The sequence below is a fragment of the Vicugna pacos genome, chromosome 7, assembly GCF_048564905.1.
Source record: "Vicugna pacos chromosome 7, VicPac4, whole genome shotgun sequence".
In the NCBI taxonomy this organism is placed as follows: domain Eukaryota; kingdom Metazoa; phylum Chordata; class Mammalia; order Artiodactyla; family Camelidae; genus Vicugna; species Vicugna pacos.
The window spans coordinates 5,979,908-6,006,501 of NC_132993.1; the positions used below are offsets into that span (position 1 = coordinate 5,979,908).

The 26,594-nt window shown below is 48.8% G+C and overlaps 1 protein-coding gene across 3 annotated transcripts; it reads left to right on the forward strand.

The window, feature by feature from the left end:
• Positions 1-26,524, forward strand: ZNF777 (zinc finger protein 777). 3 transcript variants are annotated; one of them, XM_031674574.2, is made up of 6 exons: positions 1-268; positions 5,033-5,893; positions 6,910-7,036; positions 9,097-9,210; positions 21,635-21,886; positions 25,029-26,524. In XM_031674574.2, exons 2-6 carry the CDS (start codon positions 5,048-5,050, stop codon positions 26,183-26,185), a joined length of 2,496 nt encoding a protein of 831 aa, XP_031530434.2. In that variant the 5' UTR covers positions 1-268; positions 5,033-5,047; the 3' UTR covers positions 26,186-26,524. The 3 variants fall into 3 exon arrangements, with proteins under 3 accessions (XP_031530434.2, XP_072820327.1, XP_072820329.1); XM_072964226.1 differs by lacking the exon at positions 1-268 and adding an exon at positions 324-1,026; XM_072964228.1 differs by lacking the exon at positions 1-268 and adding an exon at positions 4,197-4,341.
• The last annotated feature ends 70 nt before the right edge of the window (positions 26,525-26,594 follow it).

Consider the following 26,594-nt stretch of genomic DNA (forward strand, 5'->3'; position numbering starts at 1 on the left):
GGACTGCACAGAGCTGGTCACATGAACTCCGGGCTTTCTTTGGTGTGACGGGTTTCTTAGATCCCTTTGTGAGCGCAGGTTTTGAAAGGGAACGACCCGGGTTCTGGGTTTGAGAGGAGCGGGGGGATCCGGCGGGAGGAAGGCTGTCGGAGCCAATCAAGCCGCCTCCAGACCCCACCACGTCGCCTCGGCCGCGCGCTGTTATTCCTCCTCCGCTCTCCCGCCTCCGGGTCTCGCCCTACGGTGCCCGCGGAGGCGAGGACCCCAGGTGAGAGGCCGGGGGCCCCGGAGGGTGGGAGGCCCGAGCGGTGTGGCCCGGGCGGCACGACGGGCTGGCCTGGGGCTCAGGGCGTGTCCGTCGCCGCCTGGCTGCTCGCTCGACACTGTTCGCTCCTACCGGCTGTAGATGGAGCTGTCTGGGTTCCTGCAGCCTCCGACGAGCCTCGGAGTGTTTCTCTTTAAACGGCCTGAGAGGGACATGCCTCCCAGGATGCAGTTTGTATCAACATGGCAGCTGCTGTGCAGCTCCCCTGCTGAAGAGGCGCCGGGACGGCAGCGCAGCTCGCAGCCGGAGCCGGGGCCGGAGTCGGGGTCGCAGCCGCGGCCGCAGAGGGGCCGCGCGCGGGCCGGGGGCTGGTGCTGAGGGCCGGGGCCCAGCTCGCGGCCGGGGCGCAGCCCGCCGGGCCGCCCGCACCGCCGCGCGCCCCGCTCCGACGCCGCCGCCGGGCTCGGCCGCTCCGTCCCCGCCCGCCCCTCGCGCCCCGAGCAGGCCGGGCCCGACGGCCGAGAGAGCCCGGGCGGGGAAGACCGGGCCGGGCCGGCGACGCCTGTGGGGAGGCCGGGGGCCGGCCTGCGTGGGGCCGCGCGGCCGCGGCGGCGACTCCGGCCGGGGCCGGACAGCGCAGGGCCATGGCCGAGGCGGCCCCGGCTCCGGTGAGGGCGGCCCGCGCGCGCACGGACGCGCGGACTCGGGGCCCGGGGGACGGCCTGCGCGTCCCGGGCTCGGCGGCCCGGCCTGGGGTCTCGGTAAGGGACAGAAACGCCGCGACGTGGGGGCGTGGGGCCCGGAGGGCTCGCGCGCCCCTGCACGGGAGGGGGGGCTGCGGGCGGGGGAGCCGGGCCGGGGAGCGGGCGGCCGTCCGGGCGCGGCTGCGGGGACGCCTGGGGCCTGGCACGCACGCGGGCCCGGAGGCGGGCGCCCGGGCGGCGCGCCTCGCTCCCTGCGGAGCCGGCGCTGCGTCCGTCGGGGTTGCCGCCGCACGTTTTCCGCAGAGCTCGGCCCCGCCGAGCCTCCCGCGGCCGGAGCGCGGCGCTGACGCGGCTCTCCCCATTTCGCAGAGCGGAGACACTGAGGCCCGGACACCTGGCGGCGACCGGCCCCGCCTGCCCCAAGGTCACGTAGCGAGTCATCCGTGGCACGGTGCCCGCGTCTCCAGAAATGCCTGCCCCCGGGCCGCGGGCCTGGACGGGGAGGGGGCGGCCATGGCGGCGGCCTCCCCCGGGGCGGGGGCCGGGGCCGGCGCGCGGGGGACGCTGCCCGTCGGGGCGGAGATGGGGTGACAGCCGGGTGGGAGGCCGGGCAGCGCCCAGCCGAGCGTCTTGGTCGTGGGGAGCAGGTGACCCTCGGGCTCAGGCGCCTTGGCCTCCAGCCTCTGCGTCGGGGGAGGGGGGACTGCCGAACCCTGCGTGTCTGGACGGATGGGATCTGGGGAGCGAGCTACTAAGGGCTTGGGGGCCGATGAGTCTCTTCAGACGCATCTTCAGAGAGAATGGGCCATTCTTTAAAACCAGTCTTAAAATCTCCCCGCAGACCTGCTCTTTGAGATGCAGTAGCCGTGCTGGGAGGAGGATTGCTGCATGGCAGGCAGTGCCTCTGAGCCTCAGTTTCCTGTTGTGTACAGGAAGGGGTCGGGATACACGGCTCTCTAAAGAGCTGCTCAGTTCGTAAAATAATAATAATGATGATGATGATGATGATAAATAACTCTTGGAAAAATAAAATAAGACGATTTTTAAATGCTTAGGTCTCCAGGGCCCTTGGATGGTATATAATTCTGGGTGAACCCCACTGGGTCAGTACAAGAAAATGGCACAGCTTGCTTTATCAGTCAGATAGGTATGATTATTAATTTTTCTGCTTATATAGCATGAGTGCTAGGGACCCCCTCCGCTTAGGATACATGGCATAGGGAGGGTGGGTTAAATCCTGTGAAATATGAATTAATGGAAGAATTATCTCGCTGCCTCCAACAGTTTGAGAATGCAAGCTTATTAATCTTACATCTTATATTTACAGCTCCATTTCTCTCTTTGGCCATTTCTTTCTGCTCGGGGTAAAATCAAGCCACAGGTTTACTGGGACTAATGAAATTACAGTAAGGGGCTTTTATTTGGGAGTGGTGGAGGGGATGTGCTCCTGGGCCCCCTCATCCCTCTCCAGTCCTCCAAATCCGGAAATGGATAGAGACAGTCTAATAATAGAAAGCGGAGAACTGGTATTTTCCTTTGAGCTCTGATGAGACTAGTTAGTAAAGATGTCTTGCTCTAATGGCTTTATTTACTGTCCTGAAGCTTTTCTTCATTGTTTCGGTTAAACCTCCATTACTCAGGGAGACTAACTTGGCCCCTGGGGATTTTTCCCTTCTTCCTACTAGTTGTAGGCAAATACCCTAATCCCCCTCTGAGGACAGGGGCATAAAGGTGCCTATTGTGTTGCCTGATGCTCTCTCACTCGTCACTTTCTCTGTGTCTGAGGCTCCTATCCCAGAGGGACCTCCAGTCTTGCCCTCACCTGTAAAGAGTTGAGAGGTGGCTTAGTTGTTGACGGGCCTTCAGGTTCAGGGGTCTACAAAGCCCTTGAGAGTGTTTGCAGAATTTTGTGTATGTGCCCATGTATGTTTTTTGAAGGGGAGAATCCATAGTTTTCAGTAGCTTCTCAAAGGAGCCCCTGACCCCAGCATTAACTGGAAATGTCTATGGGCAGGGTCTTCACACAGGTCTTTGTTTAATCTCTAAGCTTCCACATTTTAGAGGTAAAAAGAATCAGAACATATACTGACCCACCGTCTCAGTTGACAGGTGAGGCCTGGAGGGGACCTGCTGGGCAGGCTGAAGCCTAGGCTCTGGATCCAGACCGCTGTGTGACCTTGGGCTGGTCACTTAGCCTCTCCAAGCCTCAGCGCCTTCCTGTGTTAAGTGTGGAGAAGAATCTTCGTAGTCCCTGTTTCATAGGGCTTTGTGAAAATTAAAGGAGATGACCCTTAAAACACTTAACACAGTTCAAGGCACATAATAAGCACCAAATAATTGTTAGCTATCACGTGACTAGTTAACCCTCACATCTGGTTAGCTGCAGAGCTGTTGCGTCATATTACCTCTATAACCTTTTGCCTGAAGAAGGTCTTATACCTTTAATCCTTGGCTTAAAAGTGTGATGCTGTCTCAGCTAAGCCACCCATGAGTGAATGAATGAACAAATAAAAGAAAGCAAGCAGTGGAAGGTATACATAGGTTCAGATGAGTCTTTGATAAATGAACTAAAGGAACTTCATTATTTATGCTAGTGACTTTTTTGTAACCCAATCATTTATTCATTCAGTAGACACTTGTCAAGCATAGACTATATTTCAGACTGGACACCAAGGATATGCTAACTTTCAAAGAAAACGGGAATTTCAGTTACTTTAAAGATAAATTATATATGGCACACAGTAATTGGCCATTCAGCAGATTTGTTGAAGGAAGATTATGAGGAAAGGGACAAATATTGATATAGAAGGACTTCTGTTCAGTTCCAATAAACATAGCAGTTGTCTGAATAGATAAATACAGAGCTGGTCACTCAGAAGACCTTGGCTTCACCAAGCATTCTCTCAACATGGACGAGGCAAGTTGGGGACCAGGGAGAGTATGAACAATTGAAATCCCCAAAGAAATCGGACTTTACTGTGGTTCTAGTCCCCACCAGTCTTGACATGGGTCACAGAACTGGCTGACTTCAGCTCTGCTTCCAGTCCTTCTGGACCTCATTTCCTTTCATTCCCCACCTCACGAACCATGGGGAGGACCCCTGATGGCCAGGGTACACCTACCAGGTGGACCATCTGCTTGAGGACCTTGGGTCCTGCAGGAGAGTCTGCCCACACCTGTCTCAGCGTCTCTCTTCTCTCTGCGTATCGCAGGAGCCAGTGCGGGATGCCCAGAAGCCCATTCAGCCTCTCCGGTAGGGGCTGAGTCCATAGAACATGTCTCAAAGGCAAACCTATGCTGTATCAACTCTTTGAGAAATGTTATTGATAAGTCAGCTATTCAGCTTGTATCCAAGCGTCTGGAAAACTTAAGGTAATTGTGTGTCCTCGCTGTTGGACAAAGTGAGGGAAAGACCATGGGGACCATGACTGCTTTTAATTACAAGTAGAGGCAGTGGGGCTGAATGTCAAGTTCACCTTCGCGGTAAGTCCATTAACAGAACACCCCACCTTGCTGGCAGTCTTAGGATAGCAACAGTATTGGCATTGGAAAATTCTGCTCTATTGTTTTTCAAAGTTTTCTTTTATTTAATGCTCAGTGCTTGAAGAACTCCGCAAGGTAGCAGATGTGTCAGGTATCATTACCCTCACTGGATGGATGAGAACCCTGAGAACAGAGAAGTTGAATAACTGGGCCAGGGCAACCCAGGCAGCATTGGTGTAGACAGGACTGAGAGCCAAGTGTTTGAATTCAAAGCCAGTATCCTTTCTCTTCTCCCACACCACTACTCATGAGATGACACCTGTGAAATGTACCTTGTGGAAAGGAGATGGCTTAAAAAAGCAGAAGATGGCATTACCACCTTTTATTTGTTGTTAACAATAGTTTTACGTTGAATGTGTAGATCCATGCCACGGTCTGAAGAGATTCAGGTCTGTGGAACACATCTCATTGCTACAAAACCTGAAGCCCTTTTAATGTAGGTGCTTATCTTTGGAATTTATTTGCCAGCGGGAGACTCTGGTCTTCAATCCTGTCCTTTTCTTTCTTTCCTGGAATACAGGTCCAGCAGCTGGACATGGAGACCCAACGCTCATCACCTCTGTCATTCCCCAGTGTCCTGCAAGAAGAAACCCTGCGTCAGGCTCCGGCCGGACTCCCTCAAGAAACTCTGTTCCAACCCCACGTTCTCCCCCCGAAAGAAATTCCTTCTTTGACTCCCGCTGTTCCCCGGCAAGGCTCCCTACCCCAGACTCCCAGTGCTCCCAAGCAAGAGACTTCTGGCCGAATGCCGCCTGTTCTCCAGAAGGGACCCTCACTCCTGTATCCGGCCACTTCTGAGCAAGAGACTCATCTCCAGGGCCCCCTGACTTCCCAGGAAGAGACCCCGTACCCCACCCCAGCTGCTGCTGAACAAGAGATCTCGCTTCTCTCCCACTCCAGCCACCATCAAGAAGCCCGACTCCACTCCCCTGAAGTTCCTGAAAGAGACCCCCTGACCCTTTCCCCTACAGCTCCCGAGACCGACATGGACTCCCTGCTCCAGAGCCCCGTTTCCCAAAAGGACGCCCCCTTCCAGATGTCTTCTACAGCCCAGAAGGACACACCACTCCCAACAGCGGAGATCACCCGCTTGGCCGTGTGGGCTGCCGTCCAAGCGGTGGAGAGGAAACTGGAGGCCCAAGCCATGCGGCTCCTGACCCTGGAGGGCCGGACGGGGACAAATGAGAAGAAGATAGCCGACTGCGAGAAGACGGCTGTGGAGTTCGCAAACCACCTGGAGAGCAAATGGGTGGTGCTGGGCACCCTGCTGCAGGAGTACGGGCTGCTGCAGAGGCGGCTGGAGAACATGGAGAACCTGCTGAAGAACAGGAACTTCTGGATCCTGCGGCTGCCCCCGGGCAGCAATGGAGAAGTCCCCAAGGTAACCTTATCCCAGCCGGGGCTTCCCGACGCGAGCCCAGAGCAGGAATGTATTTTAGGAATTTAATAGAAAAGAAAGGAAAAGCTGTGCTTGAGAAAGAAAACAACATGATGTTACCTAGTCACCCACTTCACATCCCCAGGAACAGGGCGCACTGAGACGGAACAATTCCTCCTGTTGGTAAAAGCATAAGTTGTAGATCAGAGACGTCCTGGTGATCAGGAGCCGTCCGTTGAGAGGGACGTTCAGTCCATGATGTCTGAGGTTGGAAGGCAAACTGGAGGCCCAGCGGTTGAGCTGTGCACGAGTATGAGTCAGTGGTCCCCCGTAAGGGTTGGGGAGACCTCGGTGAGATGTTACAGGGCTCTGTCCTGCTCAGCATTTTTATCAGTTGTCTTATAAATCCTGTTAATGCCTGTAAAAGTGTGATTTCCAGAAATATCCTAAAAAACTAGAGAACACTTAGGTTTTAATATTATTTCCCAGAGGAAAGAACTTGAATATGGACTGGTTTTCTTTCTGTTTTGTGATCCTGTCCTTTTCCACAGCCTCATGTGAAGTAAACACGTGGACATACTCTCTAGGCTAGCACTTTTCAGATTTTATTGTGTACACGAGTCACCTGGGGCTCTTACTAAATGCCAAATCTGAATTAGTGGGTCCAGGTGGAACCTGAGAGTGTACATTTCTAGCAAGTTCCTTGGGGGTGCCATTGCTGCTGGTCTGCAGACCACACTTTACAGCAGCAAGGATTGTCCTGTTCGAGAGAAAAAGGACCGGACAAGACGGGACCCTTAGCTGTAGGGCCAGGTTAGTGGCTGAAGCCTCCTGATTTCTAGAGAGGTCCTTGGTGAAAACCCAGAACTGAGCTCTGGGCCTTTCCCGCTCCAGTCCTAAGAAGAGGTGTTTGAGCCGGGCCCAGGGGGCCGGGGCCATCCACGGCCATCGGATCTGGCAGCTGGGGGCCCGTGATGGCCTTCTAGTTTGTCCGAGCTGAGCATGTTGTGTGGTTTCAGGTCCCTGTCACATTCGATGACGTCGCTGTCCACTTCTCGGAGCAGGAGTGGGGCAACCTGTCCGAGTGGCAGAAGGAGCTGTATAAGAACGTGATGCGGGGCAACTACGAGTCTCTGGTCTCCATGGGTAAGGAGAGGGCCTTGCTCGCGGCGGCTTCCTGGGCGCTAGCTTGGGGTCCGTTCAGAACCTTCAGGAGTTCTGAACTCCCCCAAACTATTTTAGAGAACACAGCAGTTTAGAACAAACACCCTCATAAACCCCGACACCAGGGCAGCGCAGATCAGCAGGGCAGGCTGGTAAACAGAGTCGACACTCTGCGGAGAAGCCCCTGGGGCCAGGGGATAGACTTAGACATCAGTAGTCTCACCTTTATATTATTTTCCTTGTGGCCTGTATATACATGCAAATATAAAATATACGCATATATATATGTTAGTTTGTCCAGCAAACTATTATTAAGCAGAAAGTAAGGTGCTTTATGGGAATCGCATTTAATCCTCAGACCTTTCCCATGGGGGAGCTAGGACAGGTGTTGGCACTCCTGGTCCACCGTCCAGGTGGCCGAACACCTCCCTGACTGAGGGCTCATGTCCCCCAGGTTCTCGTCCCCACTGTGCAGAGATGAGGTGTGACCTGGGGATTCGATGCCTGTCCTAGGTCCCCACCAGGAAGTCATAATTTCACTGACATCTCTCTTCCCCAAAGCCTGTGGATTCTTGTTGTCTTCATTAATAAGTGTATTTGAGGGTGAAAAGTTGGGAAAATGTGCTTTAATTTCATATGTATCCCTTTCTCTGATATGGGGAACTCTGTAGGCACAAAAAAAGTTAGAAAAACATTAAATGTGCTGTTGCAGAGAAACTTAGATTCTTGCTGCAGTTGTTCATTTTATACATATATACCTCTCAGCAGGATGACTTTTTAAGTTAATTGTTTTCTTTTTAAAGTATACACATAAATACATACATTGTGAAAATTCAACAGTTTAGATTTGCATAACTATCCCCCCGGCAGTATTACCCACCAAAGTAACCACCATAAACCCGTGGGCATATATTATCATTTTTGTGCACATGCGGTTTGTGGTTCGCACAGATGGGGTCGTTCACTTCTTTCACCTAGTGGCAGTGAGGGACGGCTTTCTGTGTCGGCGTACGCAGGCCCGCCTGAGGGACAGGGCCGTGCTCCTGAGGCGCCGGCAGGCTGCAACACCGAGCACCTGATGAGCAGCCTCTTCAGGCAGCCTGACCGCGTCCTCTCGCTGCCGCAGGGTTGCCATCAGCATCTCTCTGGGTCTGTACACTCACGGGAGTGGTTCAGTAGGGTGGGTTCCCGGAGGCGGGCTCGCCGAGGAAAGAGGGTCCACAGGTACAGTGTCATGGCCTCGGCCCCCGGGCCCTCCCGAGGGCAGCGTGTGTTTACGCAACAGGGTGAGTCAGTGCCGTTCTCCACCCCCTGACCTGATTGTAAAGGTTTGTCTTTTCTAGTAGGTGAAAAACGACACCTTATTATTGTCGTGTGTATTTCTTTGATGATGAGTGAACTTGTGCATCTTTTTAGACTTTATTTGGCCATTTACATAGGTTCTATGAATCATCTATTCATAACTTTGATTTTGTATTTTTTACTGACTGTAGAGGCTCTTTATATATATATGTAATTATGGACATCAACTCTTTGCCTTCTATCTTACAAATGTGTATGTGTGGTACTATTTCCTCTAAGTTTCTTCTTCTTTTAACCTTATTTCCCAAGAACCTTACACTTTTTTTAATGTAAGAGAACCTCAGTATTTTGTTTCATGGCTTCTAAATTTTCTTAGTATTAGTTTTTTAATTTATAAAGTCTCAAATATCTTCTGCCTTTGTTGTGAAGACCTGAGCAGACATTGGCCACCTGTGAGCCATGGGAGCCACGGGTGACAGAGGGCCAGGTTCCATCAGTGAGCAGGGTCCCGCTGGTCCCGCACAGGAGGACACAGGTCATGGTTAGCACACACACGTGTGGGCACACGCACACACACTGTGGGCCCTGAGAAGGGCAGGAAACTTGGCCCTTCCTTTTGCAACATTGCAGGCCTTGGGTAGGTCAGCAGCTCCCAGGGTCACACCCACATAGGTGACACCTTTGTAGCATCCGGTGCAACATCACCCCATAGTACATCTTCTTTTCTTTCTCCTGCCCAGACTATGCAATTTCCAAACCAGACCTCATGTCACAGATGGAGCGCGGGGAGAGGCCGGTCATGCAGGAGCAGGAGGACTCTGAGGAAGGCGAGACGCCTGCAGATCCCAGTGCTGGTGAGTGGCTGCCGGGTGGCCAAGAGCTCTGCCTTCTAGACCTCCGAGCACTCAGGAGGCCCAGCGTGAGGGGCAGCAACCCACAGTAGACTCCAGAGGGGTGTATTAGAAGGCTGAGTGCAGGAAGGCGGCCTGCAGGCGCTGGGACCTGCTTGGGGCCTTCTCGATCACCAGTGACCCTAGCAGCCCATACGTAGGAATGCCATTGGTTCATTGTCTAGGGGAGTTTTTGACCTGGCCCAGCGTCACTTCACTCTTTGCAGGAAACAGAACTAGAACTGAAAGAAAGGCAATTATTAGTCAGGGATGCTGGTGCTCATGCAGCCTCAAGCTCCCCAGAGAAGGGCCACACCCCTAGTCCTGCTGTGGGAGGACAGGGACAGACACAGGCATTACCTGAAATGTCCCACAGCGTGCAGGGCAGTGTCTAGACAGGGCAGTGAGATGGGGACAGCAGAGAAGCACAAGCAGCGCTGGCCGTGGACTCAGGTGCCGGCGTCAGGCTGCCTGCATTTGAATCCCGGCTTCTCTGCATCCTCACTGTGTGGTTTTGGTTACTCGGCCTTTTGGAGGCCTGCTCTCCTCATCCTGTAAAATGACTGGAACTGACAGCTCGGGCCCCGAGTGCTAACTGGCAGGAAGCAGTGGCCCAGGAATCACCAGCTGCTGTCTGTCTGTGTGGGGTGCTGTCCCCCCGACTTGTAATGCGGGTGCTTTCAGGGTGCAGTTCATTTTGGTGCCCCTGCTTTGGAATTGCCTTTGAGCCTGCATCACTTGTCCTGAAGGTCTTCTGTGGAAGCAGATCCTTGTCCTTTGTAGCCAAACATCGTTGGTGACCCTGTCTTTGGAAAAGGAAGATAATCTAGCGGGAGAACTTACGAGGTCTTGTATGAAGTCACGATGACTCAAGGTCTTGTAAACCAGCTCCCAGGATGGGGTCCAGAATCATATGGAGTCATGTCAGCCTTGTGGAATGAGCCCGGAGGTGACTTGTGGAAGAGGCAGAACCTTGAGGGAAAAATAAGTCCTGGAGCATTTCAGAGAAATCCTAAAGCATCATTACTGTCTAGAAATTAGCCGAGAGATTTAAGTGGATGGAAGAGGCTGATTCCGAATTCATTCTGGCAGAGAAAAAAAGATGGATTTAAAAGTAAATAAGCTGAGAATGCAGGTCAGGGATGAGGTGTGGCACGTGGCAGAGCGGTCTCTTGTTTGGAGGAACATAAGTCTGTATGGGAAAAAGTTTGGCTGCATTGAAAAACAAGTGGCAGCAGGAACAGAGAAATTTGAGGTAGAAGAAATCAGAAAGAGGGCTTGGGAGGCAAAGAATGAGAATGGGGGGAGGTGGTTTGTGGTAGAATTCTAAAACCCACCTGATGTCCCCACGGGGCTTGTGGTCCAGGTGCTGCTCTTCTAGCATCTTCTTAGAAGCACCAGGACGGGACCACGGACCCCTTCCTCTGTCTGCTGTTCACACCCTCATCACAGGTGGGCCTCCCACGGAGTGGGGCCAGAATCGAGCAAACAACCCCAGCCGGCTGGGTCTGGGGTGGAGTTTGGTCTGGCCCGAGCACATCCACGGCCGCAGCTCCTGTGGGCAGTGGCGGCCTCACAGAGGCTGCCTTGTGTGGCTGGAATGTGCCATTTGTTCATCTGACTGTCTCAGCCCCTTGGAGCCTGGCCAGAGGGAGGACAGGAGAGGACGTGGGGACCCCAGCCCCACAGGGCTGGCCTTAAGCTCGCACCTCTGTGGGAAAGCAGAGGCCCTGGCCTTGGGGCAGCTGGGCTGTCCCGAGCACGCAGTCATCAGAGCCCCAAACACGCCAGTGGTAACTTGTCAGCTCCGTGTCCTCTCCCTTAGAAGGGCAGCCACAAAGCCAGCCCTGGGCGAGACCCAAAGGTGTGACACCAAGGGGGAAATGTCTAGAAAATTGAAAATTTGTATAGTTCCTAATACATGGAACATGACAATTTTATGAACTGGCTGAGTAAATACATTCAATAGACTATTGTTTATGGTTCGGATCCCTGAGAGCCAGGAGATCAGAAGATGATTCGGATATCGAGCCTGCTCTCAAAACACTCCGGCCCGGGCTCCCATTCCTGGCCCCGTGAGGCTGAAGGGAGGCTGGGGAGACCAGGTGCTATTTCCCCCTAACGTCAGCAGAGTAAACAAACCAGGAGGCGGAGCTGAAGTCCAAGCTCTCATACATTGTACATATTTCCATGTTTTTAAAAAGCAATTTGCTGTTTTCTGTTCTTAAAATATGTTTTAAATATTTCAAATGTGCATTTACGTAACCTAATAATTTTCTTTCTGAGTCGATAGCCTAGAACAGAATCCAAAATATGGATTAAGTTGTACAAATGTTACTTTACATTATGACAGACAGTTCTACAGCCACGAAAATCAGAAGTGAAGTTTTTACATTGTATTTTCACTTGTGGCTTTATTTTTAGTTCATCCAATATTTTTTTGTCCCAAGTACCATGGTGTTGTGAGTTGTTTTTGTTTTTTCTTTTTAATGGAGGTACTGGGGAGTGAACCCAGGACCTCGTGTATGCTAAGCACATGCTCTACTGCTGAGCTATACCAACCACTGCCTCCAGATACTGTGTCAAGAGACTGATGTGAACAAACCAAACACCCCACATATGTAAAAACACAGTCACCAGCTATGACGGTGCTGTGGGGACAGGCGTCCGGGCCTCTGAGACACACAGTGGGGAAGACCTTACTGAGACTGGGCAATCAGCAAAGGCCTCACAGAGAAAGTGGGATTTTTCATGGAAGGACAAGGAAGTTCGGGTTGCTCGGAGGAGCCCCCATTAGAGGGAGGAAAGACTGGAAGCTCGGAGATTCCTTTCGTAGCTCAGGTAAGAGACCTGGCGTAGCCCAGGGAGAGAAGTGGATGTATGTGAGGTCTCTTTTGGCAGGAGGCTGGGAGGGACCTGGTAGCTGGTGGATGTTCAATACGGGGGGTCCGAGGCTGACTCCCAGGGCTGTGACGGAGAGAGAGTAGGTGGAGGACAGCAGGCCAGGAATGCGTTAGGTGTGAGATCCCCATGACACGTCAAGGAGGAGGCGTTGAAAAAGCAGCCGAGCAGAGGAGCCAGGAGCTCACGAGAGACAGGAGCTAGAGACAGGCATTTGGGCCTTGGTAGCACAGACTGGACTCGTTTTCCGGGTCTAGAGGGACAAGAGGAAGGCTGCCCTTGGCAGCCCTGACTTCTAGAGTGCATCTGGGGACGCAGAAGACATTGGTCTGAGTGGGGCCCGGGCGCTGGGTTGTTGTTGTTTTTAAGCTTTTGAGATGATCCTCATGTGCAGCCTGGGTTGAAAACCACTGTTGTAGGATTTGGAAAAAGGAGGAACCAGAGGAATCAAAGGAAACAGGAGGAGCGGCCAGAAGGGTAGGAAGAGAAATTAGGGTAGTGCATTGTTAGGTACTTCAGGAGAAGAGTGTTTCCAGAAGGAGGGAGTGTGGTTAACAGTGCCGAATTCCGCCGAGTGGTTTAGGAAGGCAAAGACTGGAAAGTGTCCATTGGATTTGCAGATTGGCAACGTCAGTGACCTTAACAAGAGAAATGGTGGTGGTGTGGTCGGGGAGGAAGCCTGTTAGAGTCCGGTGGGGAGTGGATGGGAGGGAGGAAGTGCGGAAGTGGAGAAGGCTGTGAGTGGGCAGGAGAAATACTGGCAGGGCGGGGTGGGCAGTCTTGCTTGCTGAAGATGGGGACTGCTGCAGCCTGTTTGAAATGTAGGTGGGAGTGATCAGGTTGATAGGGGAAGTGAATGATACAGCTGTGGAGAATGTAAATACGATGGGCAGTCAACGGTGTTAACAAAAGACAGGGAAACAACTGGATGGAAACATACCAAAATCATGTTTCTCTATGCTTTGTAGAATTTTCTGAAGTGAGCTTATATTACTTCTTATTCAGTAAGAATAATTTTTTTAAAAAAACAATGAAGAAAGACTCCAAGTTAAAGACGGCAGATGAAGCATGTGTTTACTCCTACCTCCCGAAATCCTTCTAAAATAAGAGCCAAGGGACTTTTCAAAGGAATGGACAAGGAGACAAGGGCAGCTGAGTGTTGGAAGGCTGAGAGCAGATGGCTGGGTAACCACTGATTTAAAAAGCTGAATCCAAAATTGGTATTGGTGAGCGCTGAGAAGAAACCCAGTTTGCACTCCACCGGCACCCCTACCCAAGGCTCAGGAACTAGCAGTACTGGAGCTTCCGGGTAAAAGGGGGTCAGGTGAGGCTAAAAACAGCATCGGTCAAACATCTTTTAAAGGGGCTTTTAAACACTACCATTTCCCTCCATTGCCTCCCCAACCCTGGTAGATGAAGAAGGCTTATTCTCTGGAAAGTGTGAACAAGAGGCTCTCTGGGCATGGACACCAGACACACTTGAGGGTGGGGTACCATGTTGAAAACAAGGAAATAAGTGAAGCTTGACATACAGATGTTGAGATCTCCAGCCTTCTTCCCTAATCTGGCTCCCCAAATGATCCAGGGTTAAACTCTCAGGGCACGATATTGGAAGAGTCTCATCTGGAGACTTTGGGACCAGCCCAAGAGACTTCCCAGTGAAATGACCTAGCCACGTCATCCTACTGGGAAACCCAAGCCCTACCTGAATGCACCAAACTTTCAATTTTCTTTTGAGTATTCCACCTTTAAGTATATAAATGGACAGCCAGGAACCATGAGACACTTGGGAAAAGCCTCTAATACACAGAGACAAAGAGGGGGGAAAAAAGCAGAAAAAATTAAATTTCAAGGAAACAAAGACCATCCAAGAGAAGGGAAAATGTATGTTTAAATACATATATATGTTTATACATTTAAAATATACATTTCCTAATATTCCTCAGAGACATAAAAGAAGTGAGTGCATCCATGACAAAAGTATAATTTTTTTAAAAAAAATAGAAAGGAACTCTTGGAAATTAAAAATAATATAAATTAAAAACTCAGGAGCAGTATTAGAAAATAAAGTTGAGCCCATCCCAGAAAACAGAGCAAAAAGACAAAAAAGAAAATCTGGGAAAGAATAAGAAAATTAAAAGATGAAAGTCCAATGTCCAGATAATAGAACTATCAGGAAAAAAGAATAGTAAAAACAGGGAGGAAGGAATTAGCAGTGAAAGAATTCAAGAAAAATTCCCAGCACCTAAGAAAACAGTTTTCCAGATTAAAGAGCCCACCAACCGTCCAGAGCAACAGATAAAAGCAGACCCCACCTTAGATACATCAACAAGAAATTTCAGAGCAACTGAGGACCCAGGAGATCCGACAAACTTCTGGGAGAAAGAAAAGGTTCATACTAAGGAACTTGAATTAGAATGTATTTGGGCTTTTCAACAGTAGTGGAAGCTACCACACAATAGAGCTATGCCTTTAAAATTCTTTAAATTTTAAAATTGTACCCTATTTTCCAATATCCTAGAATTTGATGTCTAGCCAGACCAATCCAATTAAATATTATGAGAGTGAAATCGAGACATTGAGATGTTCAAGGTCTGCCAGGGGCTCTTTCTCAAGCTGGGGCAGGTCCTTGGCCAAAGCGAGGAAGTACATCGAGAAAGAGGGGTCAGGAGCTCCAACACGAGAGAGGATCCCTGGGTTGTGGCCCAGGGGTTCCCCAAAAGACAACTGTGCATCTGGAAGCACCCAGTCCAGACTGGAGCACATCAGAGGTTCCAGAAAAATTTTCTCCAAGTATATGAAACAGAAATAGCCATTATGTTTGGATGTTTTGAGAGGAGGGTTATAGAGCAGGGTCAAGGAGAATTTGGAGCTGACTTGGTAATATTAGTAAGCAAAAAAGAACTTAACTCTAGGGAAAGCAGAAAGGTTTACACACATAGAGAAATACTTAAGAGTTTACTACATGGTTCAATTTTAAAAACATTTACATAATCCAGTCATGTAAACACCCAATATTAATCCAGTCAGGATTACAGACTGGAAGAATCAGGGATTTGGAAGAGTTGTGGGTGGATGGAGAAGAGACAGTCCTCACCTCCAGCCCTTGGAAGTCAATAGATGATGCTTAAAATGGGAAAATCAAGGAGTAGCAGTGTCATTATGTTACGCAGAGTTATGAAGGTAAATGGCAAAAGAATCAGCTAGAAGAACTGCAAGTGATTGCCTCTGGGGAGCAGAAAATAAGGGGTTGGGGGTGGAGGAGAGCTTTTTAAAAATAAGTTTTGAAGAACTCTTCAGCCCTCTTGCCTGTGTGTCTAAATAAATTTTTTAAGAAGATTTTTAAAATTAATAAACCAAACTTTAAAAAATGTAACAGAAAATGTAGCCATAAGAAGGTTGGAAAGCCAGTGTCAACCATCATGTTTTTGCTTTGAGCTGGTAGAGAAAGTTAATACAGCAACGCTGATTTTCACTTTCCAACGAAACTCTGAAGTTTCATCAACATAATTCAAAAAGAAAAAATGCAAAGAGAATGAAAGTCCCACATAATTCTCTCTCAAGAGTCAAAAGTTTATTCCATCCAGTTTATGTGCATATAGTAACACACACACACACCCTTAATTATATAATACTTACTTTCTCATTGTTAAAATTTTTTCAAGCAACAAAGTACATTGTTTAGCAATTTGCTTTTTCCAATAATATATCTTGGACATCTTTACATGCCAGAACATAGAAATCTCTTTTTTTAGATAGCAGGCTATAGTATTTTGTGTATTGATTTCATAATTTATTTAAATAAACTCCCATTGATGTACATTTAGACTGCTTACAAGTTCCCGTGCTTTAAGATTTTTTATAAATAAATCTTTGTGCACTTGTCCGAAACTTATTTAGAAGTAGTCAGAAGATACACCATTTAAAAATTTAATGAATATTAGCAAATGCCCTTCAAAACAATTGTGCCAATTTATACACCTTCATCTGTCATGAGGCTGTTACCCCACACCCATGCCAATAGTAGGTATTATGTATCTTTTAATAATTTGCCAGTGATGGGTAAAAATAATATTTTGATGTTTTCATGCAACCTTCCTAAGAGTGATGGTGAGCATATTTCCTGTTTTTATTGGTCCCCAGTATGTCTTAAGAAAATTATCTTTTGCCCATTGTTCTTTTGGATTATTCATCTTTTTATTATCGGTTTATAAAAGCTTTTTAAATATTAAGGCTATTAGCTCTTATCTGTATTATGTATACAGATATATTTCCGAATTCATGGTTTACCTTTGTATGTGTGATACAGCTGTTTTAAATTTTCATGTGTTCAAATTTATCAGCTTGAAGTTTTTATGAATTCAAAATTACCAGAAGTTTTCTTTATGGTGGGTGGGTTTCATATCAAGTGTAGAAATACTGACTCGGCCTGTTTTTTTCAGGAAACATGATCACAGGCCTTGGACCTATGAGCTTCTCAGAAACCTATAAAAATGTTTAAAAGCTGAAATAAAATACCTTTTGCTTCAGAAAACAAGAATTATAAAATGTAAATAATTAAATGTTTAAATGTCTACCAATATAACATTATATCAGCTTCATTAATTATTAACTTTAGTGTTCACAAACATTTAATACATTAGAAAACAATGTGTAGGGTAGATTTTTTTCGCATCTCAGAAGAGTTCTTATGAAGAACTATGATTATAGAGTTTAAAAAAACAATCACACATTGTTTCTTATCACCAAACAATATCAAGGCAAAGCCACAAAAATTCTTTACAAAAAAATCTGCACCAAAATATTATAGTTGATATGTGTTGATATAGTTGATATTCAATATGTTTGGTGTGACTAACCAGACAGCCTCCAGAAGGACTCTCTGGAGTCCCAGAGTGTCTAGGGGTAGCCTGTCCCTCAGGTCAAAGTTGCTTAAAAAAAGAGGGAGTCAGGGGAGAGGGAAGGAGAGAGAGAAGGAAAGAAAAAGGAAGGAAGGAAGGAAGAAAAGCTGTGCTTTTTTCTAATCCTAGTGTGACTTCATTATTTATGTCTAAAGTTTTGATTCACCAGTAGTTTATTTAGAAGTGAGATATTTTTTGGGTAGTATTGGGTTTTTTTCTTCTACTCAGGAAACCAGTTGTCTGCACTTCATTTACCTAAACCATCGCCACTGGTTTGAAATGCTATCTTTGTTCATAAATGGTATTCCCCCAATGTATGTGTCTTTGATTAATTTTTTTAATGGGAGAACAAGTGACTGCTTATGCATGCGGTCTGATGGTCAGGACTCTCAAACATTGTTTGGGGTGGAGAGACCTTTTTGCTGGGAAACACTGGCTTCCCTGCTGTCTAGCAAATGGTAGAGCGGCACAAAAATGTGTAACTGCTGCACATTTTGAGGGAAAAAGAACTAAAAGTCGTAGAGAGGAGCAGCAGAGTGCTTGGGGTTTAGGGAAGAGCACCTCCCCGTGAGCGGAGAGCGTACGTTTTGGGGAGTGGGGTCTGGGAGGAGGGGCAGGGATGGGGAGGCAGTGCCCTGAGGGTACAGGAGCCCGTCCAGGGGGGGCACAACACAGATGGCTTCCAGGGTTCAATTTCCAAGTCTTAGTCCATCTGTTCTCCTTCGTAAAAACGCATCAGGAGGCACATGGCGCACGAGGTCCCCGCAGCTCTGTCCTCATCTCCTGCATCTCCCACTACTGGAAAAAAGAACAGGCACCTCCCGCACATCGTGCCTCATTATGGGCTGCTTCTCTGGTGTATGAAAGGCCCTCTGGGTCACGAAACAAAGAGCCAATCCAGAATGCTGGGGGACAGGACCAGAAGTGCATCGCTCTGGGGCCTGGATGGTGAAGTCTTCTGGAAGTTAGATCGTTTGCAATAGTTAGCTTTCAACAAAATTGAAAGAGAACCTAATTAAGTTGTCAGCTAATAGGTCATTAAAAACAATTTTTGATGATATGTTAACCAGACGCTTTCGCAGCGTTATAATCAGAAATTCAAAGAATGGAGAGAGGATTCCATAACAAAGCTCCCACCAGCACATCTCCACATCTATGTAAATGAGCTTTCCCAATGCTTACAGTTACAAAAGTGAAAAAGAGAAATAGATTTTATTCTGAACTCTGTCTCGTTCAAGCAAGAAGAATATTCATTCCCAGATAAGCGAGGTAATTGGGAAAAAAGTCCCCATCCATCCTGGTAAGTGGTGCATTTCCACCAGGTTTTTTGTTTCCTATCTAGAATGAATTGTTTTTCATTCCACAATAATCATAACTAAGGGTAACTTAAGCCAGCCAAAAAAGTAACACTTAGGGCCCTGTGGTTATTAGGAGTGAAAGCAAAATTAATCTTTCAATTTACATACACATTTCTGTGGCAGAGTGGTAGATGAGGTGATTGGTAAAAGGCATCTAAGCATAAAAATAAGTTCTATTAGGGTAAAATTCTGTGGGTAAAGTGGGAATGGAAATAGAAGTTCATGGTGAAAAGGAATGATACTAAAATTTCAAGAATCAAAGAAGAACTTGTTCGTGTATTTTGTAAGTGAATAATGGTGAGTTTAAAATCACTAGGGTTCTTAGATTCCATTGGCAACATTCAATGGCGATGGAAGAGTTTATTTTAAAATATCAATATTTGCAATACTCCAGAAATTACATCTTTTGCAGTTGTTGAAGCCTTTTCTATATTTCTTCAAAAGGGGGCCAAGGTGTACATGGTTTTTAAAAAATTATTTTAGGGAGGAGGCAAGCAAAATACCTTCAGGAGTTTCTGAAGTCAGGGAAGATGTTTTTCATAGTCATAGTAGAGGATCTAATACAGAGCCAAGAAAGGGGCCCAACCTACGGAGCCGAATTCCAGGGAGAAACACAGGCAGGACAGGGCGGGGCGAAGGAAGCAAACAGAGGATGCAGGAGGGACCCTGGAGTGGGGGGGGGGGCAGGATGATGACGTCGACTAGAGCAGGAGGAAGTCCTGGATGTAAGTGTGGATGACACTGTCTTTTTTGTGAGACAGAATAGGATGAGGACATCTTTGGAGACTCAGCTCTGAGGGAGAGTAGGCGTGGTCTGCATGGGAGGCCATGGGGCATGCAGCCTGGGGACATTCGGGCTGCTTAAATGCTGCCCCCTCTCCAAAGGTTGGGAATTGATTAATTGACTGATCAGAGAGGAATTAAAGGATTGCCATGCATCGGAAAGAACGCAGTTTTAGGTCAGATGGAATCACTTGCTAGCACGACTGGTCCGTCTGCTTTCCTGGCGATGTGGTCCACTTGAGTTTGGGTGTGAGAAGTGGACCTGGTGAAGGACCATGAGTAGGCTTCTCAAAGGCAGGGATGGCCCCTCTGTCCACTGGGTTCCTGGTTCCTTTTTTCCACTGCACTTATCACCTTCCAACATGTCCTATAATTTATTAATTATGTTTATTGCCTCATGTAAGATGTAGGAGGGTGGGAGCTCTGTCTTGTAACGGATGCGTCCCACGCCGGTAGAATACCACGTGACATGTAGTTGATGCTCCATAAATAGCCAATGAGTAAACATTCAAAGGATAAATGATGATGTTTATGCATTGTACATTTATGATTTCCTTAAAGTGATTTTCAACCTGTCAGGGGGTTAATGCTGGCACAGCTCTCCCCATAGGCAAGAAAATAAAGTTGAACCCCTACCTCACACTACACACGAGTGAAAAATCAACTTCAGGTGGAGTAAAGAGCTAAATATAAATGATAAAAACCTGGGAATAAAACCTAGGAGACCAGAGAGGAGACCCTCTTAACTAAGACAGAAAACCCAGAAGCCATAAAAAGAAAAAAAAAAGAAAGAGGGGCATATTGACAAGATGAAAACTTTAGGAAAGTTATATGATAAAAGGTAACATGAAGTCAAAGACAAATGATAGATTTGGGGGGAATATTTGAAATGCCAGTAAGAGGAAGTGGGTTATCTTTAATACAGGAATCGAGGGACTTTTACCAATTGAGAACAGAATACAGTTCACACAGTCAACTCTAAAAGGCCAATAAATAAAAGAAATGATATTCAGACTATGCTGCTCAAGGAAGTGGAATTAAAGTTTCAGAAAGTTACCACTGTATACCCATCTGACTGAGGAAAGTTGAAAAGAGCAGTGATGTCTGTTGCCGGCAGGGATGTGCGGGGAAGACTGTTCTCACGCAGGGCTGGCAGAAATGTGAACTGTCACAGCCTTGTCGAAAAGCCGCCTGATGACATCTATCAGAACTAAAAACACTTAAAATTTTTGACCCTGCAGTCCCACTCCTGGGACTCTCATAAAAAATAAAAGCACGATTTTATGGCTAAAGATACAAATAAACCAATGTTTATTGCAGTGCTGTTCATCATGGCAAAGGACTGGGAGCAAAAAATGAATGTTCTTGTCGATGAACTGGGTGAACGCGTTGCTGTATTATCCTCACTGTGGAATGCATGTAGCTTTTAAAAGGAACGCATTAGCCTATAGAGATTGGTGGGAAGGCATTTCTACAAGATATTTCTCTTGAGAAAAGGAACATAGAGGACTATGTATAAGGCAGTTTTATTTTTTTTAAAACTATAATGACCAGAAAATAAAAATGTAAATATGAGCGTGCTGTGATAGCTCACTGCAGAAGCGCAGAGAGGGCGCGTTCAGTTACCTGACTTACCTGGGAAAGGCGTATCTGTCAAGTGGGGAGTAAGGAGAAGAGGAAGCAGATTAAAAGAAAAAAAAAACACTGCACTAAAAAAGAAAAATGTGTGCCATAACCCCATTTGTGTCAAATGACGCCTATGTGTACTAACGACATTTGAAACTAACCTACAGATCTATAGGCAAGTTTTTAAAAAATGTATCAAGACCATTTTTTTACATTAACATGTAATCGGATGCTGTATAACTAAAAACAACCCCCACAGCCCCTACTGTGCAGTATGGGTGCTTGGAAATGTGGACAAGGAGGCGGCTGAGGGCGGAAGGGGGTCTGGTCTGTGGATGTAGGACACCTTGGTTGGGAGGTGTTGGAAGGATGTGTGAGGTGAGATGGTTGAGAGAGAGAAACGGTGGGCTTTGGCCAGCCTAACCTGGCAAAGGGAATTAGGATCTCTTTTTAAGAGAAAACCTGATGATATTACTTTAAAATTGTAGGGTGCATGGAAACAAACCAAATCTATTTTAACTTGATTCCAGTTTATATTAACGTGCAGGGCTACAAAATGTCCAGAAAAGTCTATGTCTACCCACTGCCAACTCAGGATATTTCTTCAGGGTCTCTAAAATAAGAATTTTTGAAATGGGGTTCTGGAGATGAGTATAGCTCAGTGGTGGAGCATGCACTTAGCATGAGCGAGGTCCTGGTTTCCATCCCTAGTACCTTCATTTAAAAAAAAAAAAAGGATTTCCAAAATATAAATTCTAGGGCTGCAGAATTCTGGGCAGGTGGAATGAACATGTTCTGGATTCTTCCTCCCACCCCCAGCACACGACGGGATCGTGATCAAGATCGAGGTGCAGACCAACGACGAGGGCTCAGAGAGTCTGGAGACGCCGGAGCCCCTGATGGGACAGGTGGAGGAGCACGGCTTCCAGGACTCGGAGCTAGGCGACCCGTGCGCAGAGCAGCCAGACCTGGACATGCAAGAGCAGGAGAACACGCTGGAGGAGTCCACGGAGGGCTCCAGCGAGTTCAGCGAGCTCAAGCAGATGCTGGTGCAGCAGAGGAGCTGCGCGGGTGAGTCTGGGCAGCTGGTGCCCTTCGGCCCGCGGTGGGGGAGGGAGCCCTGGCCATGGGAGCGCCGTGGTCTCCTCCAGAGAGGTAGTTTGACACAGGGGCCAGCAGGTGTGGCAGAACCCCATATGGCCTTAGGGACAGGTTCCCTGCCTGGGGATTTAGAATAATCCGACTCTGGGCAAGGAAAGAAGGTATTACAGCCAAAGACCAAGTCAGACGAGGACCTGAAAGGGTGGCGGAGATCATCTCTCTAGCCCCTCCCTCTACGGGCAGAGAAGGTCAGAGAAATTGCCAAGGTCACTCAATAGCGGCAACGCTGTAACGTCTGTCTCCTGACGTATCCCTGACCACTCCCAGGTCACACTAGACGCCTCGACTGACTTGATTTCTACCTTTGATCACACGTCTTTTCAAATGACCAAGACTGTGCAGTCTTTTTCTGGTAGAATCTAGGCACCTTGTTTGTTTAATCATAAAACCTCAGGGTCACCATTCTGCACACTCTTGCTCCTTGCAAACAGGAGGACGGTGAGGAAGTGGGCTCACAGTGGCCAGGACATCTTTTGTGGTCAATTTTCTGATGCTGAACTGTCCTTGCAGGTCTGAGGAAAGCCCTCATTAGTCATCCTGGTGTATTTTTTAAATACACTATTAGACTTAGCTACTCTTTTATTCAAGATTTTACAACTCTGTTCATAAATGAAATGAACCTGAACTTTTCTTGAATCATCGCTAAGATTCTACTAGACTTATCAAATGGACTGGGAAGCTTTTGCTTTTTTCTATATCCTGAAAATAATGTAAAAGAGGGGAATTATGTGTGCTCCTTGACAATTTGGTAGAACTCACTTGGGTTTTGGATTTTGTCTGGATGTTTTATTTATGTGCAAAAGAGTCACTAGACATCAGATCAATTAACATATTACTTATATTTAGAAATGTATCCACATCCATTTTATTTTGGTTTTTCAAAGTATTATTTTGATGATTTAAAATTTTTTTTCATTTTATTTTGTTCCTTTGCAATTTGCCTTTTGCACTTCAAATAACAAAAATAGCATGGACACTGGTCACGTCACAGACGTGGTCAAAAGATGGGGATCTAACTCCTTATTTTTAAATAATTGCATGACATTTGAGAAATCTTGCTAATATAACGTGTTGTTTTTCATTAGAGAATAGTGAAAGAGACAAGGCAAATTGTGAGTATCTGCTGCACTGGAGCTTCCTAACAGCAATTCCAGATCGCCCTTTGAGTGTTCTCATTAACTCCAGTAGTACCATTTAGTAATATTCTAAGGTTCTTTGTGGGATTTTGAGACTTGAATTTTAGGGCCAACATTTTCATTCTTACTTCGTTGAGGAAAGACACCTTTGAGACTCAAGGAGAGTTTAAATCTTCCAAGGCCCATATTTCCTCCTCTGCCTTTCATCAACAACCCTATTTTCAGGATAAACACCAGGGCAACGAGTTACCAGCCTCTGAAGCTGCTTCCTCCTTCCTGATCTTTTAAGCATCGTGTTCCAGGGACGTTCTGGGTCACTTCCTGCTGAGAATCCTGACGGTACTGAGGCAGTATTGTCTTATGATGAGAGTCCTGAGCTGGGACTCAGCACACCTGTGTTCTAATTTTAACACTGCCATTTACTGGGTTCAGAGGAGTAGCTGAAAGCACTATGGCCTTGCGGTCACTAACAAACTTACAAGACTGTGGCCAGGTTACGAACGCTGCCAGCTGGTCCCTAAATTGAAAGTTGCAAAAAAGTCTGACTTTATTTACTTTATTTGGAAACAATACTTGATGCCTCCAAGCTTGGCTGCCCCATGTCTGTGAAATGGGGATAATCTTGACTCATCCTATCATGATATTGTGAATATGAGAGAAAAAAAGTCCTCATTTGTTTGCTTTTAAGAATTCCGCAAATGCAGACTAGTATTGCTCTTCTGTGTCACAGGTGGACTCAAAAATGAGTGACTTTCTCATGTCCCACAAGGTCAGTGACTAAAGAGCTCCCCAATTAAGTGTTTAAGGAGCACCAAGTAAGTACAAGGCATTTGAGAAAGTGCATTTGAGAAAATCCAAACAGGTGTTGGAGGCCTCTCTTTTCTCTAGGACTTAGATTCTCAAGGGACTCTAGAACAGCTCACACCCTAGGTTCTAAAGGGCCAGGCTAGAGGGTGGAGGGCCTGGGAGGAGGAGGACATCCTCAGTTGGAGTGTTCATGGAACACTAATGTGTGGGGCACTGCACACCAGAGTTTGTGGGAAAGGGGAAACCCTCGACCCTGGCTTCAGGGCTGGTAGAGTCTGTACAGGTGAGTCATCCACCTGTGCAGGTGAGGTGCTGTGTGAGAAGGTGGGGTTCCTAAGTCCTGGGGAGGCACATCAGCCGGTGCTGTGGGCTCAGGAGGGGTTGGGGGAATGCAGTTTCGGTTGGTCAAGGAAGGTTTCAGGGAGAACATGGGACTGGAGCTGGGTGTTAATGGGCAGGATTTGGAGACACAGAGGAGGGGAAATTTGCCAGAGAAGGGTCAGTAAAGGCACCTGAGGAGAAATCGCCAGGTGAGTTCAGGAAAGGAGACCAGTGAGGAGGCTAAGCAGAGCTGAGGGAGAGGAGACCACAGAGAAGAGGTTGAGAACTTGATCAGGCAGTAGACACCCAACCCTCAAGCAGCTTAAATAAAAAAAGGGTGTTTATCGGCTTGAATAATTGGTATGTCCGCGAGTATACCAACCTCAGGCCCCTGGGTCCGGGTGCCTCCCAGGAGGGTTCTGTGTGCGGGTTTCCTTCTTTTCTGTTGGTTCCTGCGCCCACAGCCCGGGGAGACCGGCACACGCAGTGCCAGCTTCCCAACCCCAACGAAGCCATCATCCCAGCCTCCTCGTCATAAAATTCCAAGAGAGGCCTCCGACTGGCCCACTTTAGGTCGGAGCCCATTCCTGAACCTACCCCCGGGGCCAGCCCGGGTTCCCTGGGCCGCAGCGAGCGGAAAGAAGCATTTTCCCGAAAGAGGGAATTGGGGCCGACAATAAACGCACAGTGCTGGTGAGGGGGAAGCGGCGCTTACCTAGATGCAGGTGAGGGGCCCGGGCAGCAGCTAACATCGTCTTTGTCTCTCTCTCTCCCTGACCCTGGATCAGAGGGGATCGTGATCAAAACAGAGGAGCAGGAGGACGAGGAGGAAGAAGAGGAGGAGGACGAGCTGCCGCAGCACTTGCAGTCCCTCGGGCAGCTGTCCGGGAGGTACGAGGCCAGTATGTACCAGACCCCGCTGCCAGGGGAGCTGTCCCCCGAGGGCGAGGAGAGCCCCCCGCCCCTGCAGCTGAGCAACCCGGCAGTGAAGAGGCTGGCTCCCCCGGCCCACGGGGAGCGGCACCTGGGCGAGAACCGGGGCGGGGGCAGCCAGCAGCAGCGGAACCGGCGCGGGGAGCGGCCCTTCACCTGCATGGAGTGCGGCAAGAGCTTCCGGCTGAAGATCAACCTCATCATCCACCAGCGCAACCACATCAAGGAGGGGCCCTACGAGTGCGCGGAGTGCGAGATCAGCTTCCGGCACAAGCAGCAGCTCACGCTGCACCAGCGCATCCACCGCGTCCGCGGCGGCTACGCGTCGCCCGAGCGCGGGCCCGGCTTCGCCCCCAAGCACGCGCTTAAGCCGCGCCCCAAGTCGCCCAGCTCGGGCAGTGGTGGCGGCGGCCCCAAGCCCTACAAGTGCCCCGAGTGCGACAGCAGCTTCAGCCACAAGTCGAGCCTGACCAAGCACCAGATCACGCACACGGGCGAGCGGCCCTACACGTGCCCCGAGTGCAAGAAGAGCTTCCGCCTGCACATCAGCCTGGTCATCCACCAGCGCGTGCACGCCGGCAAGCACGAAGTCTCCTTCATCTGCAGCCTGTGCGGCAAGAGCTTCAGCCGCCCGTCGCACCTGCTGCGCCACCAGCGGACTCACACGGGCGAGCGGCCCTTCAAGTGCCCCGAGTGCGAGAAGAGCTTCAGCGAGAAGTCCAAGCTCACCAACCACTGCCGCGTGCACTCGCGTGAGCGGCCTCACGCCTGCCCCGAGTGCGGCAAGAGCTTCATCCGCAAGCACCACCTGCTGGAGCATCGGCGCATCCACACGGGCGAGCGGCCCTACCACTGCGCTGAGTGCGGCAAGCGCTTCACGCAGAAGCATCACCTGCTGGAGCACCAGCGCGCGCACACGGGCGAGCGGCCCTACCCCTGCACGCACTGCGCTAAGTGCTTCCGCTACAAGCAGTCGCTCAAGTACCACCTGCGGACCCACACGGGCGAGTGAGCGCGGCCCAGCCCACCCCGGGGCGCCCCGGGCCCCCTGCTGTGAGCCCCCCTCCCTTCATCCCTCCTCCCCAGGACACGTGGGGTAGTGAGACCGGGTCGCTGGCTGCCGTGTCCACCCGGGGCCCCAGGGAGGGGAGAGCGCGGACCTGGGGAACCCCTTCGGGCTGTTAATTTCGTTGACAATAAAATGGATGAAACCAATCAGCACGGGGGGAGTGATTTGGCTGCCGGCCACTCGGAGGAGCGGGGCAGGGCCACTTAGTTGGGGATAGAACTTTATAATTACATTTTGGATACTGTGGTTCTATTTGATAATAATAGAGTAATTTTTAAAAGACGAGCGTTTCCTGTTTGCCGTTTTTGTTTGGTTTTGAAGGGGAGGGGTTGAGAAGATGGCCGAGGGACAT